Consider the following 15270-nt stretch of genomic DNA (forward strand, 5'->3'; position numbering starts at 1 on the left):
TCTTTAACTGTTGACATTTAGGTACATTATACACATGCTTATACATGTGTATCTGTGTGTATCTGCAGGATACATTTCAAGCAATTAAGTGGTTGGGTCAGAGGTTTGAACCTTTTGATAGATATTTTCAAATTGCTGCAATGGAGGCTTTATCATCTTATTAGCAAACAAGAAATGTATAATTTTGCCTTTTTTCTCACATCCTTACTATCACAGTATGTGATGTATTGTTTTTGATACTTGCCAATTTGATAGGTGAAAAACAGTATTTCAGTATGATTTTAATTTGCATTCCCTTAGTGTAGTTAAGTATTTTTACATACATTTTAATGCCATTTGTATTTTTTTAATGTGAACTGTTTGTTTCTTTTGTGTATTAAAATATTGTGTCCTTAATTTATAGGTGCTCTTTATATAATAGGGAAACTAGTACTTTGCCTGTGATATAAATTGCAAATATATTTTTACCATTTTGTCATTTTAATTTTAGTTATGATTTTTTAAACCACATACGCAGTATTGTATTCTTATTTAGTTGAATTTATTCATTTTTTTTCTTTCATGACTTCTGGATTTTTGAGTCATATTTAAAAGGTATTTCTTGGGGCGCCTGGGTGGCTCAGTGGGTTAAAGCCTCTGCCTTCGGCTCAGGTCATGATCCCAGGGTCCTGGGATCGAGCCCCACATCGGGCTCTCTGCAAAGCAGCGAGCCTGCTTCCCTTCCTCTTTCTCTGCCTGCCTCTCTGCCTACTTGTGATCTCTGTCTGTCAAATAAATAAATAAAATCTTAAAAAAAAAATAAAATAAAAAAAAAAGTATTTCTTCTTCAGGGCTTTAAAAGAATTTTCCCATGGGGGAAAAAAATGAAAGAATTTTCCCATGTTTTTTCCTAGAATATTATTTCATTTCATATTTATATCTTTGATTCATTTAGATTTCATTGTGGTATGAAGTGTAGTAACACACATATGTATATGAGTTTGTTTCTGGATTTTGTTTTTGTCTATCTTCCAGTCTCTTTTCAGGTTTTATAACATGATATGTTTTAATATTTGGTATGTTCATCCCTCCTTTATCCATATTTCTCTTTTACAGAGTTTTTGTTTTGTTTGTTTATTTTGTCATATGAATTTCTCATTAGGATCAATTTAATTCTGGTTAGAAAAAGAAGCAATTAGGGCGCCTGGGTGGCTCAGTGGGTTAAGCCGCTGCCTTCGGCTCAGGTCATGATCTCAGGGTCCTGGGATCGAGTCCCGCATCGGGCTCTCTGCTCGGCAGTGAGCCTGCTTCCCTCCCTCTCTCTCTGCCTGCCTCTCTGTCTACTTGTGATCTCTCTCTGTCAAATAAATAAATAAAAAATTAAAAAAAAAATTAAAAAAAAAGAAAAAGAAGCAATTAGAATTTTTATGGTATCAAGTTAAATTTATAAATTATATTAGGGCCTACTGACATCTTTAAAATGTTAATAACACAGATATGTCTTTCCATTTGTTTCAGTTTCTGTTGTCATCCTATAAGATTTTCTTTATAAAAGTCTTGCCAGTTTCTTAAGTTGCTATAGGTGTTTTTTTTCTTTTAATCTCTGGGTTTTTGAGGTAATACTTATAACTTCTGAAAATAGTAGTACTTTTAATTACAGCTTTCTAATTATTTTATCTCTAATTGATTTCTTGTTTGTAAATGTATAGGCTAGAAAATATAATACAGTACAATATTAAATCATATATATGACAGTGCATATATCCTGACATAGTGGGGATGATTTTATTACTAAGTGTAATACTGGCTTTTGGATTGACCAGCAAATAGCTGGTTCAATCCTAGGACCCCAGAACCATGACTTGAGCCAAGGACAGATGCTTAACTGACTGAACCACCCAGGCACCCCCCCATCTGTTCTTATTTACTATTATTATCAAATATGGTTATTGAATTTTATGAAATGTTTTTTAAGCGTCTGTGGAGATTGAATAGGTGATTTTTCCACTAATATTTCCCTTTGATTTTTCTTCATGCATAACCGTCCTTGTGTTTGTAATATATATTCCAAATGACCAGCTATCAGTGCCTCTCCTCCATCAAAAATGCCTGGTAAATTGTCTCCCATTTGCCTGGTGAATTATGAGGTTTCTCAGTCTGAATATTGGAAACAGGCACCATTCTTGGCCCTGTGGGAACTCCTGACACTATTTCTTCTGTCCTTTGGATGTTTCTTTTCCTGGCCTTGTATAATTCCCTCATACACTTAAGCACATTAGTACTTAGGGGAATTTCTCCAGTGTGACTATCTTCGGATCTATATAGTTCTCTCTCGTAGCTCTTTCCTGTCTGGTACTCTGTTCTATGAATTCTTGTCTTGACCTCCCTGTCTTCTCTGCTTTGTTTACTCAGCTGTGGATTTTTCCTAGGCTCTGTCCAGATTCTTCTTTCTTTTGGCCTGGAAACTTCCCAGGCAGTTAGCTGGGGGCATTCATAGGGCTTACCTATGATTTATTTATTGCTTGATTTCCCGTGCTTTATTGCTTGATTTCCCGTGTCTTGAAAGCTGTTGTTCCTGAGACTCCATCTTAGTTGAAAGTAGAAATCTTTTGCTGCTTTGAATATTTTTTCTTTATCATTGATTTTTAGCACCTGATTATGATGGTCCTTAATGTAGTTTTATCCACCTCCTCTGTTGAACTTTGAACTATGAATTAATAGTTTCAGCAGATTTGGAAAATTTTTTGGCCATTTCCTCCTCAAATATTTTTTCTGTCATCTTCTTTTTGGATACTTTTATTTGTGTTGTTTTCAAGTACAATAATCTTTTCTTCTTCAGTACCTGCTGTTAATACAATATAATATATATTTCCTTTTTGCATTGAACAGGCATACCTTGTTTTATTATTCTTTGCTTTATTGTACTTTGCAGATATAACACTTCTTGAAAAATGAAAGTTTGTGGCCACCCTGCATCGAGCAAGTCTGTCAGTGCCGTTCTTCCAACAGCATTTGCTCACTTTGTTTCTCTGTGTCACATTTAGATAATTCTTGCAGTATTTTAAACTTTTTTATATAACATTTGTCATGGTGATCTGTGATGAGTGATCTTTGATATTACTATTGTAATTGTTTGGGGCACCACAAGCTGCACACATATATGATGGCAAACTTAATTGATAAATGTTGTGTGTTCTCACTCCTCCACCAACCAGCCATTCCCCAGTCTCTTTCCCTCTTCTTGGGCCTCCCTATTGCCTGAGATACAGCAGTCTTGAAATTAGGCTAATTAATAACCGTGCAATTGCCTCCACATGTTCAAGAAAGGAAGAGTTACGTGTCTCATACTTAAAATTTTTTTTTTTTAAAGATTTTATTTGGGGCGCCTGGTTGACTCCGTGGGTTAAGCCTCTGCCTTCGGCTCGGGTCATGATTTCAGGGTCCTGGGATCAAGCAGAGAGCCTGCTTCCCCCCTCTCTCTGCCTGCCTCTCTGCCTACTTGAGATCTCTCTCTCCCTGTCAAATAAGTAAATAAAATCTTAAAAAAGAAATAAAGATTTTATTTATTTGAGAGAGAGAAAGTGAGTGACAGAGAAAGAGAGCACAAGCCAGGGAAGGGACAAAGGGGGAAGCAGAAAGCCTGCTGAGCAGGGAGCCTGAGGTGGGGCTCTAATCCTAGGACCCTGGGATCATGACCTGAGCTGAAGGCAGATGGTTAACTGACTGAGCAACCCAGATGCTCCTATTTTTTTTTTTTTTTTTAAGAGACTGTGGGGAGGGGAGAGGGAAGGGCAGAGGGAGAGGGAGAGAGAGAATCTTAAACAGGCTCCAAAGCCAGTGCAGAGCATGACTCTGGGCTTGATCTCATGACCCTGGGTTGACCTGACCTGAAATCAAGAGTTGCATGCTTAACCAACTGAGCAACCCAGGAACTCCCAACATGTCTTATGCTTTAAATCAAAAGCTGGAAATGATTAAGTTGAGTGAAGAAGGCAAATCTCAAGCTGAGATATGCCGAAAACTAGGTCCCTTTCACCAAAGTGTTAGTGAAATTGTGAATGCAAAGCAAAAGTTCTTGAAGGAAATTTGAAGTCCTAACCCAGTGAGTATATGAATGATAAGTGAAATCAGCCTTATTGCTGATATGGAGAAAGTTTGAATGGTCTGGTTAGAAGATTGAACCAGCCACAATATTCCCTTAGGCCAAAGCCTAATCCAGAGCAAGGCCCTAACTCTCTTCAGTTCTATGAAGGCTGAGATGATGTATGAGGAAGTTGTAGAAGAAGAGTTTGAAGTTGGCAGAGGTTGGTTTATGAGGTTTAAGAAGCTGTCTCCCTAACGTCAGAGTGCAAGGTGAGGCAGCAAGTGCTGATGGAGAAGCTGCAGCAAGTGATCCAGATGATGTAGCTAAGACCATTTTTTTTAAAAAAGGTTTTATTTATTTATTTGACAGAGAGAGAGAGAGAGAGAGAGGGAGAGAGATCACAAGTAGAGAGGCAGGCAGAGAGAGAGGGGGATGCAGGCTCCCTGCTGAGTAGAGAACCCAATGCGGGGCTCGATCCCAGGACCCTGAGATCATGACCTGAGCCGAAGGCAGTGGCTTAACCCACTGAGCCACCCAGGTGCCCCGCTAAGACCATTATTGAAGGTGGCTACACTATACAGATTTTCAATGTAGACGAAGCAGCCTTCTATTGGAAGAAGATGGCATCTAGGAATTTTACAGCTAGATAGAAGAATGCCTAACTTCAAAGTTTGAAAGAATAGGCTGGCTCTCTTGCTAGGGGCTACTGATGCTGGTAATTTTAAGTTGAAGCCAATGCTCATTTACCATTCTGAAGATTCTCATTCTCTTAAGAACTATGCTAAGTTAGGGCACCTGGTGGCTCAGTTGGTTAAATCTCCAACTCTTGATTTCAGTTTGGGTCATGATCTCCAGGTCCTGGGATCAAGCCCTGTATCAGGTTCCATGGATTCATGATTAGCAGGGCATCTGCTTGAGAATTTTCTCCCTTTCCCTCTGCCTCTCCTCCTGCTCATGCTCTCTCTCTTTATCGAAAATAAATCTTTAAAAAAATTATACTGGGGCGCCTGGGTGGCTCGGTGGGTTAAGCCGCTGCCTTCGGCTCAGGTCATGATCTCAGGGTCCTGGGATCGAGTCCCGCATCGGGCTCTCTGCTCGGCGGCGAGCCTGCTTCCCTCTCTCTCTCTCTGCCTGCCTCTCTGTCTACTTGTGGTTTCTCTCTGTCAAATAGATAAATAAAATCTTAAAAAAAAAAAAAAAACACTGTGACTTTGCATATTAGAGAATCTAGATATTGATGATAACAAAAATAAGAAGACTTTACATAAAAAAAAAAAAAAATAAAAAAATTATACTAAGTTTACTATGTGTTTGCTCTCTAAGTGGAAGAACAAAGCCTGGATGACACATCTGTTTACAGCATGGCTTACTGAATCTTTAAACCCACTGTTGAGACCCACTGCTCAGAAGAAAACATTGCTTTCAAAATGGTACTTATTAATAATGCACCTGGTGAGCCAAGAGCTCTGACGGAGATGTGCACTTGGATGTATGTTGTTTTCATGCATGCTAACATAAAATCCATTTGGCAGCTCACGGATCAAGGAGTAATTTCTACTCAAGTCTTATTATTGAAGAAATACATTTCATAGGGCTATAACTTCCACAGTGATTCCTCTGATGCATCTGGCCACAAAGACAGTGAAAAGTTTTCTGGAAAAGATTCACTATTGTAGATGCCATTAAGAACATTTGTGATTCGGGGCGCCTGGGTGGCTCAGTGGGTTAAAGCCTCTGCCTTCAGCTCAGGTCATGATCCCAGGGTCCTGGGATCGAGCCCCGCATCGGGCTCTCTGCTCCGTGGAGAGCCTGCTTCCTCCTCTCTCTCTGCCTACCTCTCTGCCTACTTGTGATCTCTGTCTGTCAAATAAATAAATAAAATCTAAAAAAAAAAAAAAAAGAACATTTGTGATTCATTGGAAGAGGTCAAAATATCAAAATTACCAGAGTTCCAACTCTAAGGGATGAATTTAAGGGGTTCCAGATTTCCGTGGAGGAAGTCATTGCAGAGGTGGTGGGAATAGCAAGAGAACTAGAATTACAAGTGGAGCTTGAAGATGGGACCAAATTGCTGCAAGCTCATGACAGAGCTTTAGTGAATGAGGGGTTGATTCTGATGGATGAACAAAGAAAATGGTTCCTTCAGGTGGAATCTACTCCTGGTGACGACGCCGTGAACGTTGTTGAAAAGAAAACAGATGACTTAAGAATATTCCATTAACTTAGCTGGCCAAGCAGCAACAGGGTTTGAGAGGATTGACTCCCAATTTGGAAAGAAGTTCTACTGTGGGTAAAATGCCATCAAAGAGCCTTCATGAAGAGTCAACTGAGGCAGCAAACTTCGTTGTTGTCTTATTTTAAAAAAATTGCCATGACTACCTCAACCTTCAAAAACCACCACCCTAATGAGTCAATAGCTATCAACATGGAGGCAAGACTCTCCGCCCACAAAAAGAATATTACTTGCTGAAATTTCAGATGATAGTTTGCATTTTTTAGCAATAAGGTATTTTTAAGTTAAGGTATATATATTGTTTTTAAGGCTGTAATGCTGTTGAATCCTTAATAGACTATGGTACAGTATAAATATAACTTTTATTTGCACTGAAATCCAAAAAATAAATTTGACTCACTTTATTGCTATAGTCACTTTATTGTGGTGGCCTGGAACTAAAACCTAACTATCTCCTGCATGGGAGTAGGAATTTTTATTTTTAACAACTTCCAGGTGATGCCAATGGAGGTAGTCCAAATAGCATATTTTGAGGACTGCACCAAGGGAGACAAAAAAGATTATAGAGGTGAATCTTTTGCAGCTTACAGACCTTGGCTTCAGATGATTGACTTTATTGCAATAAGTTGGCTTTATTCTAGTGGTCTGTAACTCAACCCGCAGTATTCCTGTGGTATGCAGTTTTTTCCCTGTGGAAGCTCTTGACATTGTTTAGTAGTTTTTGTGTCTCTTTAACATTCTCATTTTTTTCTGTAGATTTTTTGAACATATGAATATGGTTATAATAAGTGCCTTATTATATTCTACTTTTGTTTCTAATCTTTTAATGGGCTGCAAGTAAACCTATCCTGCTTTTCTGCTGTTTGTTCATCTGTGTTATTCTTGTGTGTTTCCATTGAGTGATTATTCCTCCATAATGTGTTGCATTTTCCTGCTTCTTTATATCTCTGGTCACTTTCAATTTTTTTGTATAACATTTCAATTTTAGTTCTTGGGTACTAGATATTTTTATTCCTATAAATATTCTTGAAATTTGTTCTTGGAGAAAGTTATTTTGAAAATGGTTGATCTGGGACGCCTGGGTGGCTCAGTCATTAAGCTTCTGCCTTCGGCTCAGGTCATGATCTCAGGGTTCTGGAATCGAGTCCCACATCAGGCATCCTGCTCAGCAGGAAGCCTGCTTCTCCCCCTCTCACTCCCCCTATTTGTGTCCCCCCCCTCTCTTTGTCTCTCTTCTCTGTCAAATGAATAATTTAAATCTTTAAACAACAATAACAACAACAACAACAAAAACAGTGTTGTCCAATGGAAATATATGAGCAACATCAAGGAATTTAAACCTTCCTAATATCTAGGTTTAAAAAAAAAAAAGAAAATGATTGATCCTTTTCTGACTTTTTTTTTAAGTTTTGAAACTTGTTTTAAGATTTTTTAAGTTAAGACCAGAGTAGTCTTTGGAGCTATTTTTTATTTTTTTCCTGACTCATGAGGCAGTACCCTTTTGAGACATCTAACCTGATTCCTTGTAATTAAGAGAGTTCCATTCTGGCTAATGGGAGCACTGTTCCCGTCCCGGTGTGAGCTCTGTGGATTGTTCCCTCTGAACATTTGACATCATTTCTTTCCCTGACCTTGGGGAGACTTGAGTGGACCTTCTGCAGCTTTTAAGAATTCTCTCTTTGTGCACCTCTCTCCTCTTTGGTATCCTGCCCTGCAAACTCTAGCTGCTTTGACCTTTTCAGACTTCAGCCTCCATCTTCTCTACTCAGAGACTGTTGGACTCTGAAAACTTTTGCTCTGCTGCTGCCTAGAAACTTTCTCAAGGCAGTAAGCTGGACCAATCATTCATTTCTCCTTTGTTAGGGACCAGTATTTTTCACTACTTGACATCCGTCTAAGGTTTGAAAACCTTTTAAAAAAATTACACTTTATACTTTTTTAAAAAACTAATTTTAGATGAAAAGTTAAATCTGACCTCTGGTATTGTATCTTGGCCAGAAGTAGAACTTAGATTTTAATTTTCTAATGATTGTAGTTGTATTTTCACAAAACTTTGTTTATATGTCCATTTAATGGTTACTTTTTTCTTTACAATTTAAGAAATATAAATTCAAAGGTAAGTTTATTTTAAAATTAGATCATTAGAAAAATATAATATTAAGTGTGATCTAAGCTTAGTTTGCTTTATAGATTAAAAATTCTGCTTTCTTCTAGAAACATTCATGTTATCAAATTCATATTTATTTATTTATTTCCCATCTATCTTAATACATTTTTAAGAATGTGTTTTTTACTTACATTGTTTGGTTATTTAATTGTAAGTGAATTTATGAGGTTTATTTTATTCCACATTTAGGAAACAGCAATTCAAAGGTATACTCACAGATTCTTGCCTTTACATTTTATCATAAAATTATTTTAGTGTTTTAAAATACTGATTTCAATCCATAAGTTCAGATATTCAAAGCATAGTTGAATTTCATTATTTAGAGAATTGTCTTAATGTAAATGTTCCTTTAATGTACCTTAACAAATTTTTCTTACAGATCAGGGGACTGATTTTGGATGGCTCTTCAGAGTTAATCCAAGAAGGTCTCAAAAGTGGCTTTCTTCATCCACTTTCTGAAAAATGGGACAAGTGTAGTGAGCCCATTACTTTACCACTTGATACCTGCAATTTGTCAGAATTATGCGCAATGGCAAAGCATTTGCCTTCTGTGAATGAAATGGAACTTCAGGTGTTACAATTGATGGATGAAGATATGTCTGTTACAGAACAGGATTTATTTTCACGGGTTGTTGAAAACAACTCTAGCATTACAAAAATGATTACTTTAATGGGACAGAAATACCTGGTGCCACCAAAAAGCAGTTTTCTTTTGTCTGACATTTCTTGCATACATCCACTTCTGAACTGTAAGTAACTACTATGTTATTGGAAAAATATAATTTTTTTGTGGCTTCAGAAGTCAAGAGCTAATCTGAATGCTGAATGTGGGTCAACATTATGAGGACAGAATAAATGCTTAATTTTCTCTGTGTGATTTTTTTCTTTTAAATTTAATTTTAAAGGTCTTTTGATTTAAAAGCATTTAAAAAATTTGAAAAAATTAAAAAAATGAGACTAATGAACAAAGGGTCAAAAAGTAATTGGTCCCTGTGAAAGCAAATGTAAGTTGCTGCTCTGTACTTAAGAATTCATGATACAGTTGGGCTTGGCCAAACAGTTTTATTTAACTTTTCTTTATAGTGAAATAGGAACACTTCAGATATAAATATTAACACTGTAGCCTTTTAAGTTACATTTTAAGCTAGTGTTCCAGTTTATTGTCTGAAGTTTCTTGAAATATTTTCCTATATAATGTCAACAAAATTTAAAGATTGAAATTCACATTCATATATACCTGAATTTGAATTTAGATTCTAAAGCTTAACTGTTAATCTTTGAGCTATTCACTTACAAAACTGAGCTTCAGTTTCCTAGTTTATAAAATGGTTATGATAATAATCAACTTCTGAAGGTCATCTGCATCAATTGCTTATGTCAGGGATTTATACGTATTTAATAAGTCATAATATTCTAAGAGATGAAGTAGGAAAAGAAATATATTGATGAAGTTTAACTTAATATGATATTTATTGTTATTTGGATATTTAAAAATTTTAATTTATTAAATGACATAGTTTATTACGCAAATGCTTCTTTTAATTTCTGTCAAGCCATGTTACATATGAGTGGTCATTCATGTCACAGTGTCATAAATTCTTTAGGGTAAATGACAGGGTAATAAATTAATGGGAAAGTTATGTTTGAATGTTGTTTTCTGTCCTTTTTGGTTTTTGTCAGTTTAATAGTTTAAAAACCATTACTTCCTTATTTTAATTTGCACTGTTTTGATTGCTTGTAAAACTGTACATATACCAAAATATACCTATGTTTATAAAAAGCAGAAGGGACAGCTTTACATTTTCCTTACAGCAAAATTCAAGTTAATAAATGTGGGTGGGATGATAGAACTAGAAAGTTTCTATTTGGCAAACATCATGGTAATTAGGTGTCAAAATAGTAGATGAAAAGATGAGACACAAGATATTTGCACAGTCTTAAAGTATCTCCTTACAAGATACTTACTAATTACAAAGTGAAAACTGGAGAAACCTGGTAGACAACCCTTTAACCAAGAGATTAAAGGTAGTATCACCCATAATGAGACAATTTGACATCATGTATTTCCTGATTACTTGGTAGTGTTCTTGCTAAAAATTAATAATCTAAGTATAATCATGAGGAAATACCAAACCTAAATTAAGAGACATTCGATAAAATAACTGGCCAATACCCTTCAAAGTGTCAAGGTCGTAAGTGACAAAGAAGGACTGAGGAACTGTCCCAGATTGGAAGAGATTGAGGAGACATGGCAATTGGATGCAGTGTGTGATTCTGCTTTGGATCCTGGGCCAGAAAAAAAGACACCTGTAAATTGAGGAAGTTTTACCAAGGTCAGTGTATCAGTTTTAAGATAAATTATTTCAAAACGAAGCTTAAAAAAACTAAAGCAAAAAAATGACAAAAACAAAACACAACAACAAAAAACCCATTTAGGTTTGAAAGGATCACGTTAATATGGCTGTCAAGACATAAAAGACATTTACAAATGGTTGGTGTCCAGCTAAGTGAGCTATAGTTATTTTCAGGTAGTCTTTGAAAAAATAGGAATAGGTGAACTTAGGTTAAAATCCCAGTGGTACTAAATTATAAGGGAAATCTCAATTTTTTTAGATTAAATTATTCCATTTGAATAAATGTTGTAAGTGCTTTTGTTGCATTCCATTATATTTGTGTCTTTAGTCAATGCATTTTAGTTTTTAAAAGTGATTACCTACAGAAGGAGGTATTTTCTGAAGTTGTGTATTTCTTTTTAGGTAGGAAAACATATGATGTAATTGTGATAGATCCACCATGGCAGAACAAATCAGTTAAAAGAAGTAACAGGTAAGTGTAAATAAATTGTCTATTAGATACGCCTTGGGGTTTTTTTTTTTTTCTAAATTTCCAGCATGAACCCTAACGTGGGGCCTGAACTTATGACTCTGAGATCAAGACCTGAGCTGACGCCAAGAGTCAGGGGCTTACCTGACTGAGCCACCCATACACCAATACTTTTCTTTCTTTTATTTTTTTTGTTTGTTTGTTTATTTTCAGCATAACAGTGTTCATTGTTTTTGTACCACACCCAGTGCTCCATGCAGTACATGCCCTCCCTATTACCCACCACCTGGTTCCTCAACCTACCCCCCACCCCCCCACCCCCCCGCTGCAAAACCTTCTGGTTGTTTTTCAGAGTCCATAGTCTCTCATGGTTCATCTCCCCCTCCAGTTTCCCTCAACTCCCTCTCCTCTCCATCTCCCCATGTCCTCCGTGTTCTTTGTTATGCTCCACAAATAAGTGAGACCATATGATACTTGACTCTCTCTGCTTGACTTATTTCGCTCAGCATAATCTCTTCCAGTCCCGTCCATGTTGCTACAGAAGTTGGGTATTCATCCTTTCTGATAGAGGCATAATACTTCATTGTGTATATGTACCACATCTTCCTTATCCATTCATCCGTTGAAGGGCATCTTGGTTCTTTCCACAGTTGGGCGACCGTGGCCATTGCTGCAATAAACATTGGGGTACAGATGGCCCTTCTTTTCACTACATCTGTATCTTTGGGGTAAATACCCAGCAGTGCAATTGCAGGGTCATAGGGAAGCTCTATTTTTAATTTCTTGAGGAATCTCCACACTGCTCTCCAAAGTGGCTGCACTAACTTGCATTCCCACCAACAGTGTATGAGGGTTCCCCTTTCTCCACATCCTCTCCAACACACGTTGTTTCCTGTCTTGCTAATTTTGGCCATTCTAACTGGTGTCAGGTGGTATCTCAATGTTGTTTTAATTTGAATCTCCCTGATGGCTAGTGATGATGAACACTTTTTCATGTGTCTGATAGCCATTTGTATGTCTTCATTGGAGAAGTGTCTGTTCATATCTTCTGTCCATTTTTGATACGATTATCTGTTTTGTGTGCGTTGAGTTTGAGAATTTCTTTATAGATCCTGGATATCAACCTTTTGTCTGTACTGTCATTTGCAAATATCTTCTCCCATTCTGTGGGTTGCCTTTTTGTTTTGTTGACTGTTTCCTTTGGTGTGCAGAAGCTTTTGATCTTGATGAAGTCCCAAAAGTTCATTTTCGCTTTTGTTTCCTTGGCCTTTGGAGACATATCTTGAAAGAAGTTGCTGTGGCTGATATCGAAGAGGTTACTGCCTATGTTCTCCTCTAGGATTCTGATGGATTCCTGTCTCATGTTGAGGTCTTTTATCCATTTCGAGTTTATCTTTGTGTATGGTGTAAGAGAATGGTCGAGTTTCATTCTTCTACATATCGCTGTCCAGTTTTCCCAGCACCATTTATTGAAGAGACTGTCTTTTTTCCATTGTATATTTTTTCTTGTTTTGTCGAAGACTATTTGACCACAGAGTTGAGGGTCCATATCTGGGCTCTCCACTCTGTTCCACGGGTCTATGTGTCTGTTTTTATGCCAGTACCACGCTGTCTTGGTGATCACAGCTTTGTAGTAAAGCTTGAAATCGGGTAACGTGATGCCTCCAGTTTTGTTTTTGTTTTTCAACATTTCCTTAGCAATTCGGGATCTCTTCTGATTCTATACAAATTTTAGGATTATTTGCTCCAGCTCTTTGAAAAATACCAGTGGAATTTTGATTGGAATGGCATTAAAAGTATAGATTGCTCTAGGCAGTATAGACATTTTAACAATGTTTATTCTTCTGATCCAAGAGCATGGAACGGTCTTCCATCTTTTTGTGTCTTCTTCAATTTCTTTCATGAGTGTTCTGTAGTTCCTCGAGTACAGGTCCTTTACCTCTTTGGTTAGGTTTATTCCCAGATATCTTATGGTTCTTGGTGCTATAGTAAATGGAATTGATTCTCTAATTTCCCTTTCTGTATTTTCATTGTTAGTGTATAAGAAAGCCACTGATTTCTGTACATTGACTTTGTATCCTGCCACGTTACTGAATTGCTGTATGAGTTTTAGTAGTTTGGGGGTGGAGTCTTTGGGGTTTTCCAAATAAAGAATCATGTCATCTGCGAAGAGAGAGAGTTTGACTTCTTCCTTGCCAATTTGGATACCTTTTATTTCTCTTTGTTGCCTGATTGCCGTTGCTAGGACTTCTAATACTATGTTGAACAAGAGTGGTGAGAGTGGGCATCCTTGTCGTGTTCCTGATCTCAACGGGAAGGCTGCAAGCTTTTTCCCATTGAGGATGATATTTGCTGTGGGTCTTTCATAGAAAGATTTTATGAAGTTCAGGAATGTTCCCTCTATCCCTATACTTTGAAGCGTTTTCATCAGGAACGGATGCTGGATTTTGTTAAATGCTTTTTCTGCATCAATTGAGAGGACCATGTGGTTCTTCTCTCTTCTCTTATTGATTTGTTCTATCACATTGATTGATTTGCGAATGTTGAGCCAACCTTGCAACCCAGGGATGAATCCCACCTGGTCATGGTGGATAATCTTTTTAATGTGCTGCTGGATCCTGTTTGCTAGGATCTTGTTGAGAATCTTTGCATCCATATTCATCAGCGATATTGGTCTGAAATTCTCCTTTTTAGTAGGGTCTTTGCCTGGTTTGGGGATCAGGGTAATGCTGGCTTCATAAAAAGAGTCTGGAAGTTTTCCTTCTGCTTCAATTTTTTGGAACAGCTTCAGGAGAATTGGTGTTGTTTCTTCTTTGAAAGTTTGGTAGAATTCCCCAGGGAATCCGTCAGGTCCTGGACTCTTGTTTTTTGGGAGGTTTTTGATCACTGCTTCAATCTCGTTACTAGATATTGGTCTATTCAGGTTGTCAGTTTCTTCCTGGTTCAATTTTGGGAGTTTATAGTTTTCCTGGAATGCATCCATTTCATCTAGGTTGCTTAGCTTATTGGCATATAACTGTTGGTAATAATTTCTGATGATTGTTTCTATTTCCTTGGTGTTAGTTGTGATCTCTCCCTTTTCATTCATAATTTTATTAATTTGGGCTTTCTCTCTTTTCTTTTGGATTAGTGTGGCCAATGGTTTATCGATCTTATTGATTCTTTCAAAAAACCAGCTTCTAGTTTCATTGATACGTTCTACTGTATCTCTCGTTTCTACCTCATTGATCTCTGCTCTAATCTTGATTATTTCCCTTCTTGCATGTGGAGTTGGTTTGATTTGTTGTTGATTCTCCAGTTCTTTAAGGTGTAGAGACAGCTGGTGTATTCTGGATTTTTCAATGTTTTTGAGGGAGGCTTGGATGGCTATGTATTTCCCCCTTAGAACCGCCTTTGCTGTATCCCATAGGTTTTGGACCGAGGTGTCTTCATTCTCATTGGTTTCCATGAATTGTTTAAGTTCGTCTTTGATCTCCTGGTTGATCCAAGCATTCTTAAGCAAGGTGGTCTTTAGCTTCCAGGTGTTTGAGTTCCTTCTGAACTTTTCCTTGTGATTGAGCTCCAGTTTCAAAGCACTGTGATCGGAGAATATGCAGGGAATAATGTCAGTCTTTTGGTATCGGTTGAGTCCTGCTTTGTGACCCAGTATGTGGTCTATTCTGGAGAAGGTTCCATGTGCACTTGAGAAGAATGAGTATTCTGTTGTTTTAGGGTGGAATGTTCTATATACGTCGATGAGGTCCATCTGGTCCAATGTTTCATTCAATGCTCTTATTTCTTTATTAATTTTCTGCCTCGATGATCTGTCTATTTCTGAGAGAGGCGTATTAAGATCTCCTACTATTACTGTATTCATGTCAATATGACTCTTTATCTTGATTAATAGTTTTCTTATGTAATTGGGTGCTCCCATATTGGGGGCATAGATATTCACAATTGTTACATCGTCTTGTCGGATAGTCCCTTTAAGAATTATGTAGTGTC

General features: G+C 37.2%; 1 protein-coding gene across 3 annotated transcripts in view; it reads left to right on the forward strand.

The window, feature by feature from the left end:
* The window catches only part of METTL4 (methyltransferase 4, N6-adenosine), a 49849-nt gene that overhangs the window by 8114 nt on the left and 26465 nt on the right, over nt 1–15270 (forward strand). For all 3 annotated transcript variants that reach the window (XM_046026089.1, XM_046026087.1, XM_046026088.1), the window contains exons 5-6: nt 8843–9212; nt 11220–11289. In XM_046026089.1, coding sequence (XP_045882045.1) covers nt 8843–9212; nt 11220–11289 — 440 coding nt within the window. The remainder of the gene's footprint in view (nt 1–8842; nt 9213–11219; nt 11290–15270) is intronic.

This window comes from Meles meles, chromosome 12, assembly GCF_922984935.1.
Source record: "Meles meles chromosome 12, mMelMel3.1 paternal haplotype, whole genome shotgun sequence".
NCBI lineage: Eukaryota > Metazoa > Chordata > Mammalia > Carnivora > Mustelidae > Meles > Meles meles.